The following is a 14255-nucleotide window of genomic DNA, read 5'->3' as shown; positions in this document are numbered from 1 at the left end:
ACATGGGGGGTTAAGGGGGTAGGAGAAGAATAAATGAAGCAAGATGAGATTGGGAGGGAGACAAACCATAAGTGACTCTTAATCTCACAAAACAAACTGAGGGTTGCTGGGGGGAGGGGGTTGGGAGAAGGGGGGTTGGGTTACGGACATTGGGGAGGGTATATGCTTTGGTGAGTGCTGTGAAGTGTGTAAACCTGGTGATTCACAGACCTGTACCCCTGGGGATAAAAATATATTATATGTTTATAAAAAATTTAAAATTAAAAAAAAACACCAATAGCATTTTACAAAGTGCTGGAACAAACAATATGAAAATTTGTATGGAACCAGGAAGACCCTGAATCACCAAGAAAATGTTGGAAAGGAAAGCCAAAGCTGGGGGCATCAAGTTGCCTCACTTCAAGCTTTACTACAAAGCTGTGATCACCAAGAAAGCACGTTACTGGCACAAAAGCAGACACATAGACCAGTGGAACAGAGTAGAGAGCCTAGATACAGACCCTCAACTCTATGGTCAAATCATCTTCAACAAAGCAGGAAAAAGTATACAGTCAAAAAAAGACAGTCTCTTCAATAACTGGTGCTGGGAATATTGGACAGCTACGTATAGAAGAATGGAACTCGAACATTCTGTGACACCATACACAAAGATGAACTCTAAATGGATGAAAGACCTCAACGTGTTGCAGGAATCATCAAAATCTTAGAGGACGACCTAGGCAGTAACCTCTTCGACATCAGCCACAGCAGCTTCTTTCAAGACACATCTTCAAAGGCAAGAGGAATGAAAGCGAGCACAAGTAACAACACGGAGGACATGCAGAGATGGACAGAAGAGAGTTGGGGGAAGTTGGAGGGGGAGACGAGTCATGAGAGACTGTGGACTCTGAGGAACTAACGAGGGTTTTGGAGAGGAGGGGCATGGGAGGTCGGGTACCAGGTGGTGGGGATTGTGGAGGGCACGGATTGCATGGGGCACTGGGAGTGGTGCATAAACAATGAATTCTGGAACACTAACAAGAAACTTAAAAAAAAAAAATTCAAGTTAGTTAACATCCAGTAAAAAAAAAAATGAAATTTCGGGGCTTCATCAAGATAAAAAGCTGTGAGGGCGCCTGGGTGGCTCAGTGGGTTAAATCCTCTGCCTTCGGCTCAGGTCATGATCCCAGGGTCCTGGGATTGCTCCCCTCTCCCTGCCTCCCTCTCGGCCTGTGATCTCTGTCTGTCAAATAAATAAAAAAAAAAAAAATTTAAAAAAGATAAAAAGCTGCGCAGCAAAAGAAACATTCAACAAAACAAAGAGGCAACCCACAGAATGGGAGAAGATATTTGCAAATGACACTACAGAAAAAGGGCTGATATCCAAGATCTATAAAGAACTTTCAAACTCAACACCCAAAAAGCAGATAATCATGTCAAAAAATGGGCAGGAGACATGAACAGACAATTCTCCAATAAAGACACAGAAATGATGAACAGACACATGAAAAAGTGTTCATCATCATTAGCCATCAGGGAAATTCAAATCGAAACCACACTGAAATACAATCTTACACCACTTAGAATGGCAAAGATTAACAATGCAGGAAACAACAAGTGTTGGAGAGGATGTGGAGAAAGAGGAACCCTCTTACACTGATGGGAATGCAAGCTGGGGCAGCCACTTTGGAAAATAGTGTGGAAATGCCTCAAAAAATTAAAAATAGAGCTATCCTATGACCCTTCAACTGTACTACTGGGTATTTACCTCAAAGATACAGATGTAGTGAAAAGATGGGCCATAGGTACTCCAATGTACATAGCAGCAATATCCACAATAGCCAAACAGTGGAAAGAGCCAAGATGCCCTTCAATAGACAAATGGATAAAGAAGATATGGTCCATTTATGCAACGGAATATTACTCAGCTATCAAAAAGGATGTATACCCAGCTTTTGTAGCAACATGGATGGGACTGGAGGAGATTATGCTGAGTGAAATAAGTCAAGCAGAATGACTCAATTATATGGTTTCACTTACTTGTGGAGCATAAGGAATAACATGGAGGACATTAGTAGAAGGAAAAGAAAAATGAATCGGGGAAAATCAGAGGGGGAGATGAACCATGAGAGACTGTGGACTCTTAGAAACAAACTGAGGGTCTTGGAAGGGAGGGGGTGGAGGGATGGGTGATTCTGGGGCTGGGTATTAAGGAGGGCAAGTATTGCATGGAGCACTGGGTGTGTGCATAAACAATAAATTCTGGAACCCTGAAAAGAAATTAAAATTAATTAGTAGGTGGCCTAGTGTTTTTGTTGTTATTTGTTTTCCTGAGATTATAGTATTATGTACAAATGCTTCAAAGTATAGGAATAGAGGGAACATTCCTGAACTTCATAAAATCTATCTATGAAAGACCCACAGCAAATATCATCCTCAATGGGAAAAAGCTTGCAGCCTTCCTGTTGAGGTCAGCAACACGACCAGGATGCTCACTCTCACCACTCTTGTTCAACATAGTATTAAAAGTCCTAGCAACAGCAATCAGACAACAAAGAGAAATAAAAGGTATCCAAATTGGCAATGAAGAAGTCAAACTTTCTCTCTTCACAGATGACATGATTCTTTATATGGAAAACCCAAAAGACTCCACCCCCAAACTACTAGAACTCATACAGCAATTCAGCAACGTGGCAGGATACAAAGTCAATGTGCAGAAATCAGTGGCTTTCTTATACAGAAAGGGAAATTAGAGAATCGATTCCATTTACTATAGCACCAAGAACCATAAGATACCTGGGAATAAACCTAACCAAAGAGGTAAAGGATCTGTACTCGAGGAACTACAGAACACTCATGAAAGAAATTGAAGAAGACACAAAAAGATGGAAGACCATTCCATGCTCTTGGATCGGAAGAATAAACATTGTTAAAATGTCCTAGAGCAATCTATACTTTTAATGCCATTCCAATCAAAATCCCACCGGTATTCTTCAAAGAGCTGGAGCAAATAATCCTAAAATTTGTATGGAATCAGAAGAGACCCCGAATCGCTATGTACAAGATAGAAAACTTCTTTCAAGTTTTGTAATTCCCAGCTTGGGCTAAAAAGAAAGAAACAAAAGCATTTGACAAGATTCAGCATCCTTTCCTGATTAAAACGAGTATAAGAATCATGAGAGACTATGGACTCTGAAAAATAATCTGAGGGTTTGAAGTGGCGGGGGGGTGGGAGGTTGGGGTACCAGGTGGTGGGTATTATAGACGGCACGGATTGCATGGAACACTGGGTGTGGTGCAAAAATAATGAATACTGTTTTTCTGAAAATAAATAAATTAATTTATAAAAAAAGAAAACAAGAAATTAAAATTAATTGATTAATTAATTGATTGATTGATTTAATTGTGTTAGTCACATACAGTATACCATTACACAATTTTGATATAGTGTTACATGATTCATTGTGTATAACAGCCAGTGCTCCATATGCACTGAGATATTACTCAGCCCTCAGAAAGGATGGATACCCAAATTTTACATCAACATGGACGGGACTGGAGGAGATTATACTAAGTGAAATAAGTCAAACAGAGAAAGTCAATTATCATATGGTTTTACTTTGTGGTTCTAAACACAGAGAAGATCCATGGAACAGAAGCATGGGTGCTGTTTGCTAGATCTCCTTAGCCCAAGCTTGACTTGACCTTGCCATTCTCAGCAGGGAGGAGGGAAGTCGGCCTTAAAACCAGCAACCACAAACTTTGGCCCTATTCCCAGCATCAATGCCCTTTCCAGTATCTAGTTAATTTTTTCTCTTCCTTAAATATCAGCTCAAGAAAACTGAACTAAAACTTTTGTCTAGAAGACTATTTCGTATTGTCTATACTTGACATGTAACCTGCATTTTAGGTGTTTAAATAACTGTCACAAGTATACGTAAAATAATATGCCATAGTTAGGGATTTCGTCATGTATTCTACCCTTCTAAGTCTATTCCTCGGCTTTTATACTATGTGCCTTTTTTCAAGCTTTTGAGAAACACTCATATATGCTTAATTGTAGAATATTCAAAGCACACAGAAAATTACAGAGAATAAATAACAACTACCCACTATCTACCCTTCTACCATTTAACTAACTTTAAAGTATTGTTATTAAATATTAAAATAGCAAGGGTTGAATGTTAAATTTAACAAGTGCTAGAAGTTTCTTCTCCACCTCCACTGGTGGCAATCACTGTTCTATTTCTATCCTCGTGGATCAGTTTTTCCTATTTGTTTGAAAGTAGTCAAACATTATGCAGCTTGGTGTCTGACTTGCTTTTACTTATGACAAAGTTGAGATTCATCCATGTTGTTATATGTATCTGTAGTCTGTTCTCTTTTATTGCTTACTAGTCAGTCAGTCAATTTAAGACTACTAAGTCTATTTACCCACTTGATTTTTCATTGATCTCTTGATGGAGTCTGTTTATTTATTTATTTAAATTTTATTTTATTTTTTTCTGTGTTCTAAGATTCTTTGTTTATGGCACCACATTGTTTATGGCACCACATTGTGGTGTGGCACCACACCACACTGCTTTTTTAAACAACATCCTCACTTATGCTATCCCCCATCCAGCACCGCTATCTGAGGTGGAGGTCTGCCTCTCTCCAGGCTCGTATTCTTACAGTGGGGCCTCTGTAACCATCTATTTCATCCCTTCCACTTATATGCAGTCTGGTTTCTGAGGCCCCAGAGGGATCCTAGATTCCCTTGATACTAACTGGGTCTCAAGGGCTGGGGAAAGGTGGTCTTATGGGAAAAGCAGGCCCTGGAAAAGGAAGCCAGATTTGCAGAGATGATGGTGGTGGGAAAGTATGGGAGATTTTCCCCAAAGGCGTCTTTGGCCTCCTGCCCCTGCCTCTGTTCTGTGATTAACTGAGAACTTCCTGACTGCGCTCTTCCTTCTGTCACCTCAAGGCTCTGAGTCAGTGTTTTAACTCTCCCCCAGGGCACTGAGTGTCCTTCGGTGCTCTGCTGCTCAGCTCTTCACTTCTTCAATGCATGCTCTGTGATGGCTTTTGCAATTGTGCTCCTCCTGGGTGGTGAGTGGGGGCTTTCAGGGCTGGGAGAAGCCTGGGGGTGGTGCTTTCCCATCTGGTAGGACAGGCTGGGGCTGGTGGTTAGCTCATATATCTCTCTGGAGGGGCTGAGAACAGGGGAGGACCCACTATAGTGTCCAGTCTTGTGTGGAAAGAGGAATGACCTGGAATCAGGGGAGGGTCATAACCTGAGCAAAGAGAGAGAAGTTGGACTTACAGGCTATGCTGGGGTGGAGGATGAGCTCCCTCTCCACAATTCCTCCTGTGAGGATTCTGGTGTGTGGTATGGGGGATAGGACTCTGCCCCAGGGCCTCAGGGTGAAGGCCATAGGAGTCACTAGGACGAGGAAACGGTGGATATCACCTCCTTGGCCCCTCATGTCCTTCAAGTCTTGATTTCAGGTATGTTGTCCCGCTGTTGCCAAAAGAATAGTCCAGAAATTAAAAACTGTATCAGGACCACATCGATGTGTCATTTGAAATCACTTGTGTGTCTATTAAAAATCAGATTCCACACAAAAGTCTAGACTGTCAGCATCTCTTGAGAGATTGTAAGGTCTAGAGCTCTGAACACTAGAGCTTGGTAGTGGCTTCTTCCTTTAAAGGGGCCACAGACTGTAAGTACCAGTAATTCCTGGTGCTCACACTTACCCACTTCAGTTACTGATATCACCTGCCTGGCCTCTGAGGTATTTGAGTCTGAGACCCTTGGCACCCTCTTACTTGTCAGGTCATAGAGCCTGTTTTCAGACTCAGAAACAGAATCATTCTTTGAAAGGAAGATATAGGATGTGAAGCTCCCTATAGTAGGGTTACAGCACCATCAACATCTGGCCTTCTCCTTAGAACCCTAGGGTTCAAGTGTCTGGACGTTGCCTGTCACTTCCTGGCCTGATGCTTTAACTCCTTAGAATTTCCTTACTTTGTGGGTTGGAGTTGATGCCTCAATCGGAGACTGGGAATTCTAGTAGAAATGGTTAGTAGCAATGTTGCTTGGGAGTAAGGGTGTTGGGAAAAGCCCTTGAAATGTAGAGGGTCTTCTGCTGAGGTTTAGAGCTTAGTCGCCAGAGAGGAGAATGCCAAGGGTCAACGGAGTGGGTTGGAATCCTGGTTGTATCAGTGACTTGTTATGCAGTTCTAGGCCAGCCAACAAATAGTAATTAGTCATTTGCTAAGGGCCAGGCACTGGACCAGGCACCACACAAAACTGTTGCAATCCTTGCCCTCTTAGAGCCTAACACCAAGAGAGGGGAACATGGAAAATATAAAACTACAAATTATCAAATTTACAAATAAAATTCTCAGTCTGTTCCCTAGTCTGGACCTTAGGGTCTCTGTATAATGAGAAGATGGAGCAGGACAGTATTTAAGGAGGGTAACCATAAGCCCTGATCTGCCTGGTCCGGTCCCAATGATCCTGGTATAATTATTAATGGTGCCCCTTTCACTCACAGAAGGTCTCGGTTTAGAAAATAAATTACATGGTCACTTTCTCTTCAGGGGACATGCCTGATCTAACAGACCAGGAGATGACAGGCCTAATTTCAGATTGTGGATGTCCTATGAAATGTCCTGGAGGGGGCATTTTTCTGGATTGTCATTTTTTGTATTGTGGCTTAATTATTTCTGAGGGAGAGAGACAGGAGCCATATAGATGGCAAATCAGGAAACAAAGAAAAAGAGAACACCCTTCTCCTGGGCACATGAGCTGAACTGGGGTGGGCATCAAGATCCCAAGAAGTCAGGGGTCCAGAGCAGATGAGGCTTTTCTGACGGTTCCCCCTACCCCTGCCTCTCTTTCCATATTCCTCAGTTCTGGCTTCTTATCATGGATTCAACTTGGATGTGGAGGAGCCCGTGATATTTCGAGAGGATGGAGCTAGCTTTGGACAGAGCGTGGTCCAGTTTGACAGATCTAGGTAGGCCCTGCCCACACCCTTACCTCTATTCCTTCCACCTGCAGGCAAATGGTTGAACATGGCATGATTAGGAGGGTGTCCTGGAGGAAGGGCAGCATGGGCAAGAAGCCTGTCCACTGCTCCTCCAAGGCCCATGACACCCCTACTACTAACTATTCACAATCCCAAGAAGGACCATAGACTCTGGACAAGATAATCCTTCAGGAGGGAGGTCCTGAATCTGTTCTTCTGTGATCAGTGCATGTGACCAGTACAGTCACCCTTGTGCTTGAAGTAATGTTTTGCAGTCTTCCTTTTGAAAATGTTAATAATTTAATCTTAGCATTTGTATACTGTAAATTAAATTCATGGGACAGTGGAGCTGTGCTGTGGCTTAAAGCCTTGGCTCACATGCAGCCCGGCGTGCTGGGGAATGTTTCTCAGCTGCCACCCTCAGTCCCTGGCACGAGCTGAACAAGGTCAGGGTTGACTCGGGTGCACAGTTCACCCAGTCTTATGGGGTTTTTCACTTGTCCCATGAGTACCCCTGTGCCTGAGGGAATGCAGCATTAAAGAGAAAAAAGGAGATACCAGGAAAGGTAGAGAGGCAGATTGCAAAGAAGAATAAGAAGAAGGAAAAGGAGAAGGAAATGAGGAGGAAGAGGAGGAGGAGGAAGAGGAGGAGGAGAAGAACAGAAAACCCAAAAAAAGGGAAAAAGGAAAAAAAAAACCCTTTTTTCCCCATGTACAAGAGGCCCCGCATCTTTATGTCACTCTGGGACAGGCACGCTATGTGCCTCACCCTGCCTCCAGAAGCGCAGTCTCAGCTCCCAGTGACCGGGCCCCAAGATGTTGAAGTTACCATGTGATCCAAGCATAACCAAAGTCTGGGAGGCACCGCAAAGGAGAGATCAAACCCAAGAGGGAATTCCAGGAAGGCTTCACAGAGGAGGTGACATTGGCAATGGGCCTGAGAATACAGGAAGATTCAGCTGGGCAAGAAGTAGCATTTTGAGGTCACTGAGTTCTACATGCACATCCATCCCTCCTCCTCATCCAGCTGGGACATGGAAGCAAGTGCCAGGTGCCAGAGTTTTGTCTTTTCCTTTGTTTGTTTTGAAATCCAGAGCTCATAAACTGAAGTGCACAAACTAGAAAGGTCCAACTCAATGAATTTTTCATATGTATATAGCCAGGTATCTGCTGCCTAGATCAAGGTGTAGAACATCTTCAGCTCCCCTACCCTGGGTTCCTTTGCTTGGCAATTAATTGAAAGACACAAACATTTATTTAGTCATTTCATTTGAGAGGAGAGATTGTTGGTAAATATAACTTTTTAATTCAAAATTAATTCTCTCATTTCAAACAGTTTTGCAAAAATTGTTGCACTTATATGATAGATTTTGATATGAATTTGGATACTGTGGTTTTATTTTTTTGTTTCTTTTTATTTTTTATTAACATATCATGTGTTATTAGCCCCAGGGGTACAGGTCTGTGAGTTCGTATACTGTGGTTTTATTTTTTTGTTTCTTTTTATTTTTTATTAACATATCATGTGTTATTAGCCCCAGGGGTACAGGTCTGTGAGTTGTTAATCTTACACACATCACAGCACTCACCATAGCACATATCCTCCTCAGATACTGTGGTTTTAAATTGTCCAACTTAAATTATTGTTATTAAAACTGTCTAATTAATTACAGAATCATCTATTTGTTTTGACAACTTATGGCTTTAGCAGGTTTTTCCGTTTCAACTGAGGTGATCTATTCTTGGGTAGCTCAGCACGATGGCACCTCAAAAACCAAATGCTCTTGTTCATGGCTGGGAAATGCTGCTTTGCATTGGATAGTTTTATTTTTGGTGAATTCTGAAAAAACAATAACACTAAAACCATTTTTGTATATAAATACACATTTATTTATGTATACACCCACACAAACAAAGAAAAAGCCCAGCATGGTCCTTTGGCACATGTGGGTTGAACTCAGGCCCCATTATTTAAAGCTTCATGAGTGGCAAATGCCAAGAGCTTCCCTCTCAAAGTCTCACTTCCCTGTTACACAGTGATACTTCCTCACTTGAAGTGCCCTGTGCCCTTACCCTTCCTGTAACTATATGTCATGTTTGTGCCTACAGACTCGTGGTGGGAGCCCCCCTGGAGGTGGTGGCGGTCAACCAAACAGGACGGTTGTACGACTGTGTGGCTGCCACTGGCCTATGTCAACCCATACCACTGCACAGTGAGTGACCACCCAGGAATTGTGGCCCTTAGTCCTCGACTGCAGTGCTCCCTCCCTGGCCTCTAGCCCTGACTCTCCCCTCAAATGGGGATGTGCCCATGAATGATCATGTGTATCTGCCCTCTCAGCACCCCCAGAGGTCATGAACATGTCCCTGGGCCTGTCCCTGGCAGCCTGCACCAATCGTTCCTGGATACTGGTAAGTTTCCCTGGGTCATAGGAGGTGATGAGGGGAGGAGCAGGGGCTGGGGGAGGCTGGCACCGGAAAAGAGTATGGAGAGTCCTGGGGACCCCCTTGTTCACACAGGCCTCTGCCCTTAGGCCTGTGGTCCCACCATGCACAGAGCCTGTGGGGAGAATATGTATGCAGAAGGCTTCTGCTTCCTGTTGGGTTCCCACCTGCAGACCATTTGGACCATGCCTGCTTCCCTGCCAGGTAGGTCCTACAGAGACAGTGATGCTATGTGAGTACATGCTGGCACTGAAGAGTGGGCAGAGCATGTGATTGTGGTCTTGGCTTCCTGTGCCCATGGCCCCTTCTCAGAGGCCTCAGCAAGCCCAAGAAGGTCTGGGAACATGGTCTGGCCTGGTAGGGAGGGCAGATCACAGAAGGAACTCTAAGCTAGTCAAGGGGAGAAAGTTCTGGTGAGGCAGAAGGGAGTCTCAGAGTGCTGGCTGCAGGAGGCATGAGGGCCTCACAGTTGCCAACAAGTGGAGGGATGCTTTCTGGGCTTTCAGAAGAAAGACCCTGGATTTTGAAAATGTGGTGAGGATGACAGATCCTTGGATAGGGTCCAAGAAGGAGGCTGTTCTGGATCATTGACTGCTGAGCTTCTAAGGGGAGCAAATGCTAGAGCCATGGACACTGTGATGCACAGTTTTGCCAGCAATGATGCTTTCTGCAAAGAATGGTGTCAGAGACACTGAGCAGCAACTCTGGGAGTCAGCCTGAATGAGTTGGTCTTCTGTGTACTTCGGACTTCTTTCCTGGGCTTTAATTTCCTCATTGGTAAACTGGGTCTGAATAATTAAGGTGGTTGTGACAATCAAAAGATTTAATATATATAAAGTGTTTCGACCTCTGCCCAACACATAATATGTGAATACTGTCATGACTGACCTTCTAGCTAGGACCATGTGTTTGCACTAGGAGGAGGAGATAATGGGCTCCAAGTCAGAGACAGGGGCCACTCAAGGCACTGACTGAGAGCAATGTTTCAGACTAGAGAAGCAATGATACCAGCCATGGTGGGCTTTTAGGCAAAGGTTAGAGCTGCAACAGCAAGGCCTCGCACCCAGATTCCGAGAGCAGAGTCTACAAAGGGGACAGAGAGTAAAGAGCGGGATTCCAGGAGTCGGGGATACCATGGCTTGCCTGGGATGTCTGTGCAGCCAGCGGAGGCGGTGTGGTATTTAAGCACTAGGAGGTGAGTCTCTTCTCCTGGATGTCTCCATGACTCACGCAGTGGGATGCCTGATGAAAATGGAACACAGGCATGTGAGCCTGGTGTAGGCAAATCAAGTTTGAGTAGAGGTAGAACTACCTCAGTTGTAGCCAGACAATGCCTGATGACTGGTGTGCATTTTTATTGCACCCCACAAGATCCGGGCTGGTAAGTAGGATGGTCCTGTCTAACAAGCAAGAAAACTGAAGCTCAGAGAGCTGAGTTCCTGCTGTTAGGAAATGACAGAGCTGAGACCTGGAGCCAACCTCACCTGACTGATTTGGTCTGTTTTTCAGAAGGTGCTCAGCTATAGCCTGGTGCTTGCTTTTGGAAGCCCAGTGGAGATAGTAAAAGGAACAAGAAACAGAAGTGATATTTTTAAAAGACTTTATTTATTTATTTGATGGACAGAGATCACAAGTAGGCAGAGAGGCAGGCAGAGAGAGAGGAGGAAGCAGGCTCCCTGCCGAGCAGAGAGCCCAATGAGGGGCTCAATCCCAGGACCCTGGGATCATGACCTGGGCCGAAGGCAGAGGCTTTAACCCACTGAGCCACCCAGGCACCCCAGAAGTGATATTTTGAGAGAACTTGCCACCATCGTGGCCCGAGAGAGGATATGAGGGTGGTTTTGTGGTGCAGCTAACAAAACGAGCACAGGTGTAAGATGTGGGGATGGGGACTTCAGCTACTCAGCTGTGGGGTCATCGGGTGAGGAGGGGTGCAGTGAGGGCTTCTTGGCCTGCCATGTGTGGGGCTGAATTTCCTGGTCAAGAATTCAGAAAAAAAAAACAACAACCAGACTTTTAACTGTAGAGAACAAACTGGTGGTTAACAGGGGAGAGGTGGGTGGCAGAATGTAAGAGTATACTTAGCACAGAGCTTCAAATGGTAAGGGAGGGACACCAGAATGGGAAGTCATCAGAGAGGGAGAAAAACCATGAGAGACTTAACTATAGGAAATAAACTGAGGGTTGCTGGAAGGGAGGTAGGGGATGGAGGGGTCATTGAGTGATGGGCATTAAGTAGGGCACATGATGTGATGAGCACTGGGTGCTATACCCAACTGATAAATTACTGAACACTATATCTGAAACTAATGATGTCCTGTATGTTGACTAAATAAATTAAAAAAAAAAAAAAGAAAGCAGGGGGAAGTGGTCTTCCATTTCTTCTCAGCGGGGGTGAAGCACCAGCTGGTTGCATAGATGGGATGGGGAGGTGTGGGGAGCAAGAAGAAAGCATTTTTGACTTTTTTAAAAGATTTTATTTATTTATTTGTCAGAGAGAGAGAGAGCGAGCACACACGCACAGGCAGACAGAGCGGCAGAGGGAGAAGCAGGCTCCCCGCTGAGCAAGGAGCTGGATGTAGGACTTGATCCCAGGATGCTGGAATCATGACCTGAGCTGAAGGCAGCTGCTTAACCCACTGAGCCACCCAGGCATCCCAGTATTTTTGATTTTTTATTTCAGTGCCAGGAGGCCAGCTTCCACAGTTCAGCATCAAGCTTCATGACTGTCTGTGGTGGCTGATCTCCTGCCACCTGGGGAGCAACACAGGATGTGGGGCACTGGTGGAGCTACCAACTGTGTCCTTCACACAGGCCACAAACACTTATGTGAGTTTGGGGTCAATGTGAAGTGTCTTATTTGTTTATGGGTGTAAGCTGTGATTTTCCATTATGGTGGACTCCATGAGGGCGGGGGTGATATCTTTTTTCAAGCTATGGTCTTAGACCAAGTTTCCTGAGAAATAGACTCTGAGGTTCATTTGGGAATACTCTTGGGAACAACAGTTCTTAGAGTGTGAAGGAAGCGGGACTGGGCAGTGAAAGAAGATGGGCTCCTCAGCCAATCCAGAGGAGCTTGGAACATGGCTGGATGCAGGGCGTCCCCAGGAGCAGGAGTTGTAATCTTAGGCAAGGCCTCTCCTGAGTTATCATCTGGGAGGCATCCACAACTACTCCCTGTAGCTGATAATAAGGACCTCTGTCCTGAAAAGGCGTGTGTCTTCTTGGGGGCAAACCTTAGCATCTGCTGTGGGTGTGTTCTTGTGCCTAGAACAATGCCTGGCACACAGTGATGATGGTCATAACAGCTAATCTCCATAACAGCTATGGGGGGCCAGGCCCTGTCTTAGGTATTTTAGGTACACAGCAGCACTTTTTAGCCTACCCCATTTGTTAGGCACTGCTATTTTACTGTCCCCTTTTACAGATGGGAAAACTGAAGCCCAGTGTAGTTAAGTAAGTTGCCTGAATTCACCACTAGTAGGTGGCAGAGCTGGGGTTTGAGCCCAGCATGCTCAGAATGCACACTTGAATCACTTTGCTAAATTGCCTTTCCCTCGTGCTCTATGGCATTCCTAGTGCGTAGTCAATAACTATTTGTTGAGTAGTCGAGTAAGAAACCATCCTGCCTCTGTCCTTTCCTTCTTTCTCCCCTTTCTAGACCTTGTGGAAGGAGCCAAGCGAGGGATTCCGCAGGTGGGGGCAGGGGTGCTGGGGCAACGGAGTTCTTTTTTTTTTTAGTTTAGAAGTCTTTATTTTGATGCCAGTATAGTTACCGTACTGTGTTATGCTAGTGGGTGTACAATATAGTGATCCAACAGTTCCATACATCACCTGGTACTCGTCACAACACGTACACTCCGCAAGCCCTCTCACTGATTTACCCGTCCTCCAACCACCTCGCCTCTGGTAACCATCAGTTTGTTCTCTGCAGTTAAGAGTCTGTTTCCTTCTTTTTCTTTCTTTCTCTCTCTCTCTCTCTTTCCTTTTTCTTCAGTCATTTGTTTTGTTTCTTAAGTTTTGGGCAATGGATTTGGGCCTCCTCCATGGAAAGTGTGGAAACTGGCTGGGAATTGATTCCTAGGCCAAGAATGGCCCCTTAACTCTGTGGTGCAGGAAGGGTTTTTGGACCCTGGGAGATGGCTGGGACCCACACGGGCATCTCTGATTCCTTCCTCCTTCTCTATAGAGTGTCCAAGTCAAGAGATGGACATTGTCTTCCTGATTGATGGTTCTGGCAGCATTGTCCAAAGTGACTTTAAGCAGATGAAGGACTTTGTCAGAGCTGTAATGGGACAGTTTGAAGGCACCAACACCCTGGTGAGACTGGGTCCCCGAGATCTGGGAAGGGAGGAGCGGGTGGCAGCTGCCTTGGGAAGACCAACCTAGTAGGAAACCTGGTATTGCTAGGGGTTAGCTTAGGGGACCTATGCCATGATGAGACTAGTGTCCTAATACAGAGCTGATTTGAGTCCTGACCTGAGGGAATTCCCCCATGGCATTTGATATGTCCCCACATGGCCTAGGTAATACTTTTTTTTTTTCCCCTATTTAAAAGCATTGAAAGGATTGCAAAAAAAGTTTTACTGTGAAATTAGACTAAAGGTAACTTAGCCAAATAATTAATGATTTCTTTATTATGTTTCCATGTAATTCATGATTTATCTTATTTTATTTCCCAGTAATTCATGCATATGTATGCAGAAATTCTTGAGAAGTGAGAAAATGTAGTCTATAAGTTGATTTCACATGTTATGAAAAAATTTTTTAAGTCCAAGTTAAGAAATGTTGAGGTAGGAAAGGTTATTCCTT

At 44.5% G+C, this 14255-nt stretch overlaps 1 protein-coding gene across 5 annotated transcripts in view; it reads left to right on the top strand.

Moving 5' to 3' along the window:
• The first annotated feature begins 4938 nt into the window (after positions 1-4938).
• LOC116580979 (integrin alpha-D-like) overlaps positions 4939-14255 on the top strand; it is a 31317-nt gene continuing 22000 nt past the window's right edge. For 3 of the 5 annotated variants that reach the window (XM_032327905.1, XM_032327904.1, XM_032327903.1), the window contains exons 1-6: positions 4939-5070; positions 6881-6986; positions 9108-9211; positions 9340-9410; positions 9533-9647; positions 13633-13763. In XM_032327905.1, the coding sequence (XP_032183796.1) occupies positions 5040-5070; positions 6881-6986; positions 9108-9211; positions 9340-9410; positions 9533-9647; positions 13633-13763 (558 nt within the window). In that variant the 5' untranslated portion in view covers positions 4939-5039. Of the gene's footprint in view, positions 5071-6880; positions 6987-9107; positions 9212-9339; positions 9411-9532; positions 9648-13632; positions 13764-14255 lie in introns of those variants that run through there. The other 2 variants (XM_032327906.1, XM_032327907.1) reach the window with 2 other exon arrangements.

Source organism: Mustela erminea, chromosome 20, assembly GCF_009829155.1.
Source record: "Mustela erminea isolate mMusErm1 chromosome 20, mMusErm1.Pri, whole genome shotgun sequence".
Taxonomy (NCBI): domain Eukaryota; kingdom Metazoa; phylum Chordata; class Mammalia; order Carnivora; family Mustelidae; genus Mustela; species Mustela erminea.
The sequence above is the reverse complement of the archived record's forward strand: the minus strand, read 5'-3'. Positions and strand labels throughout refer to the sequence as shown.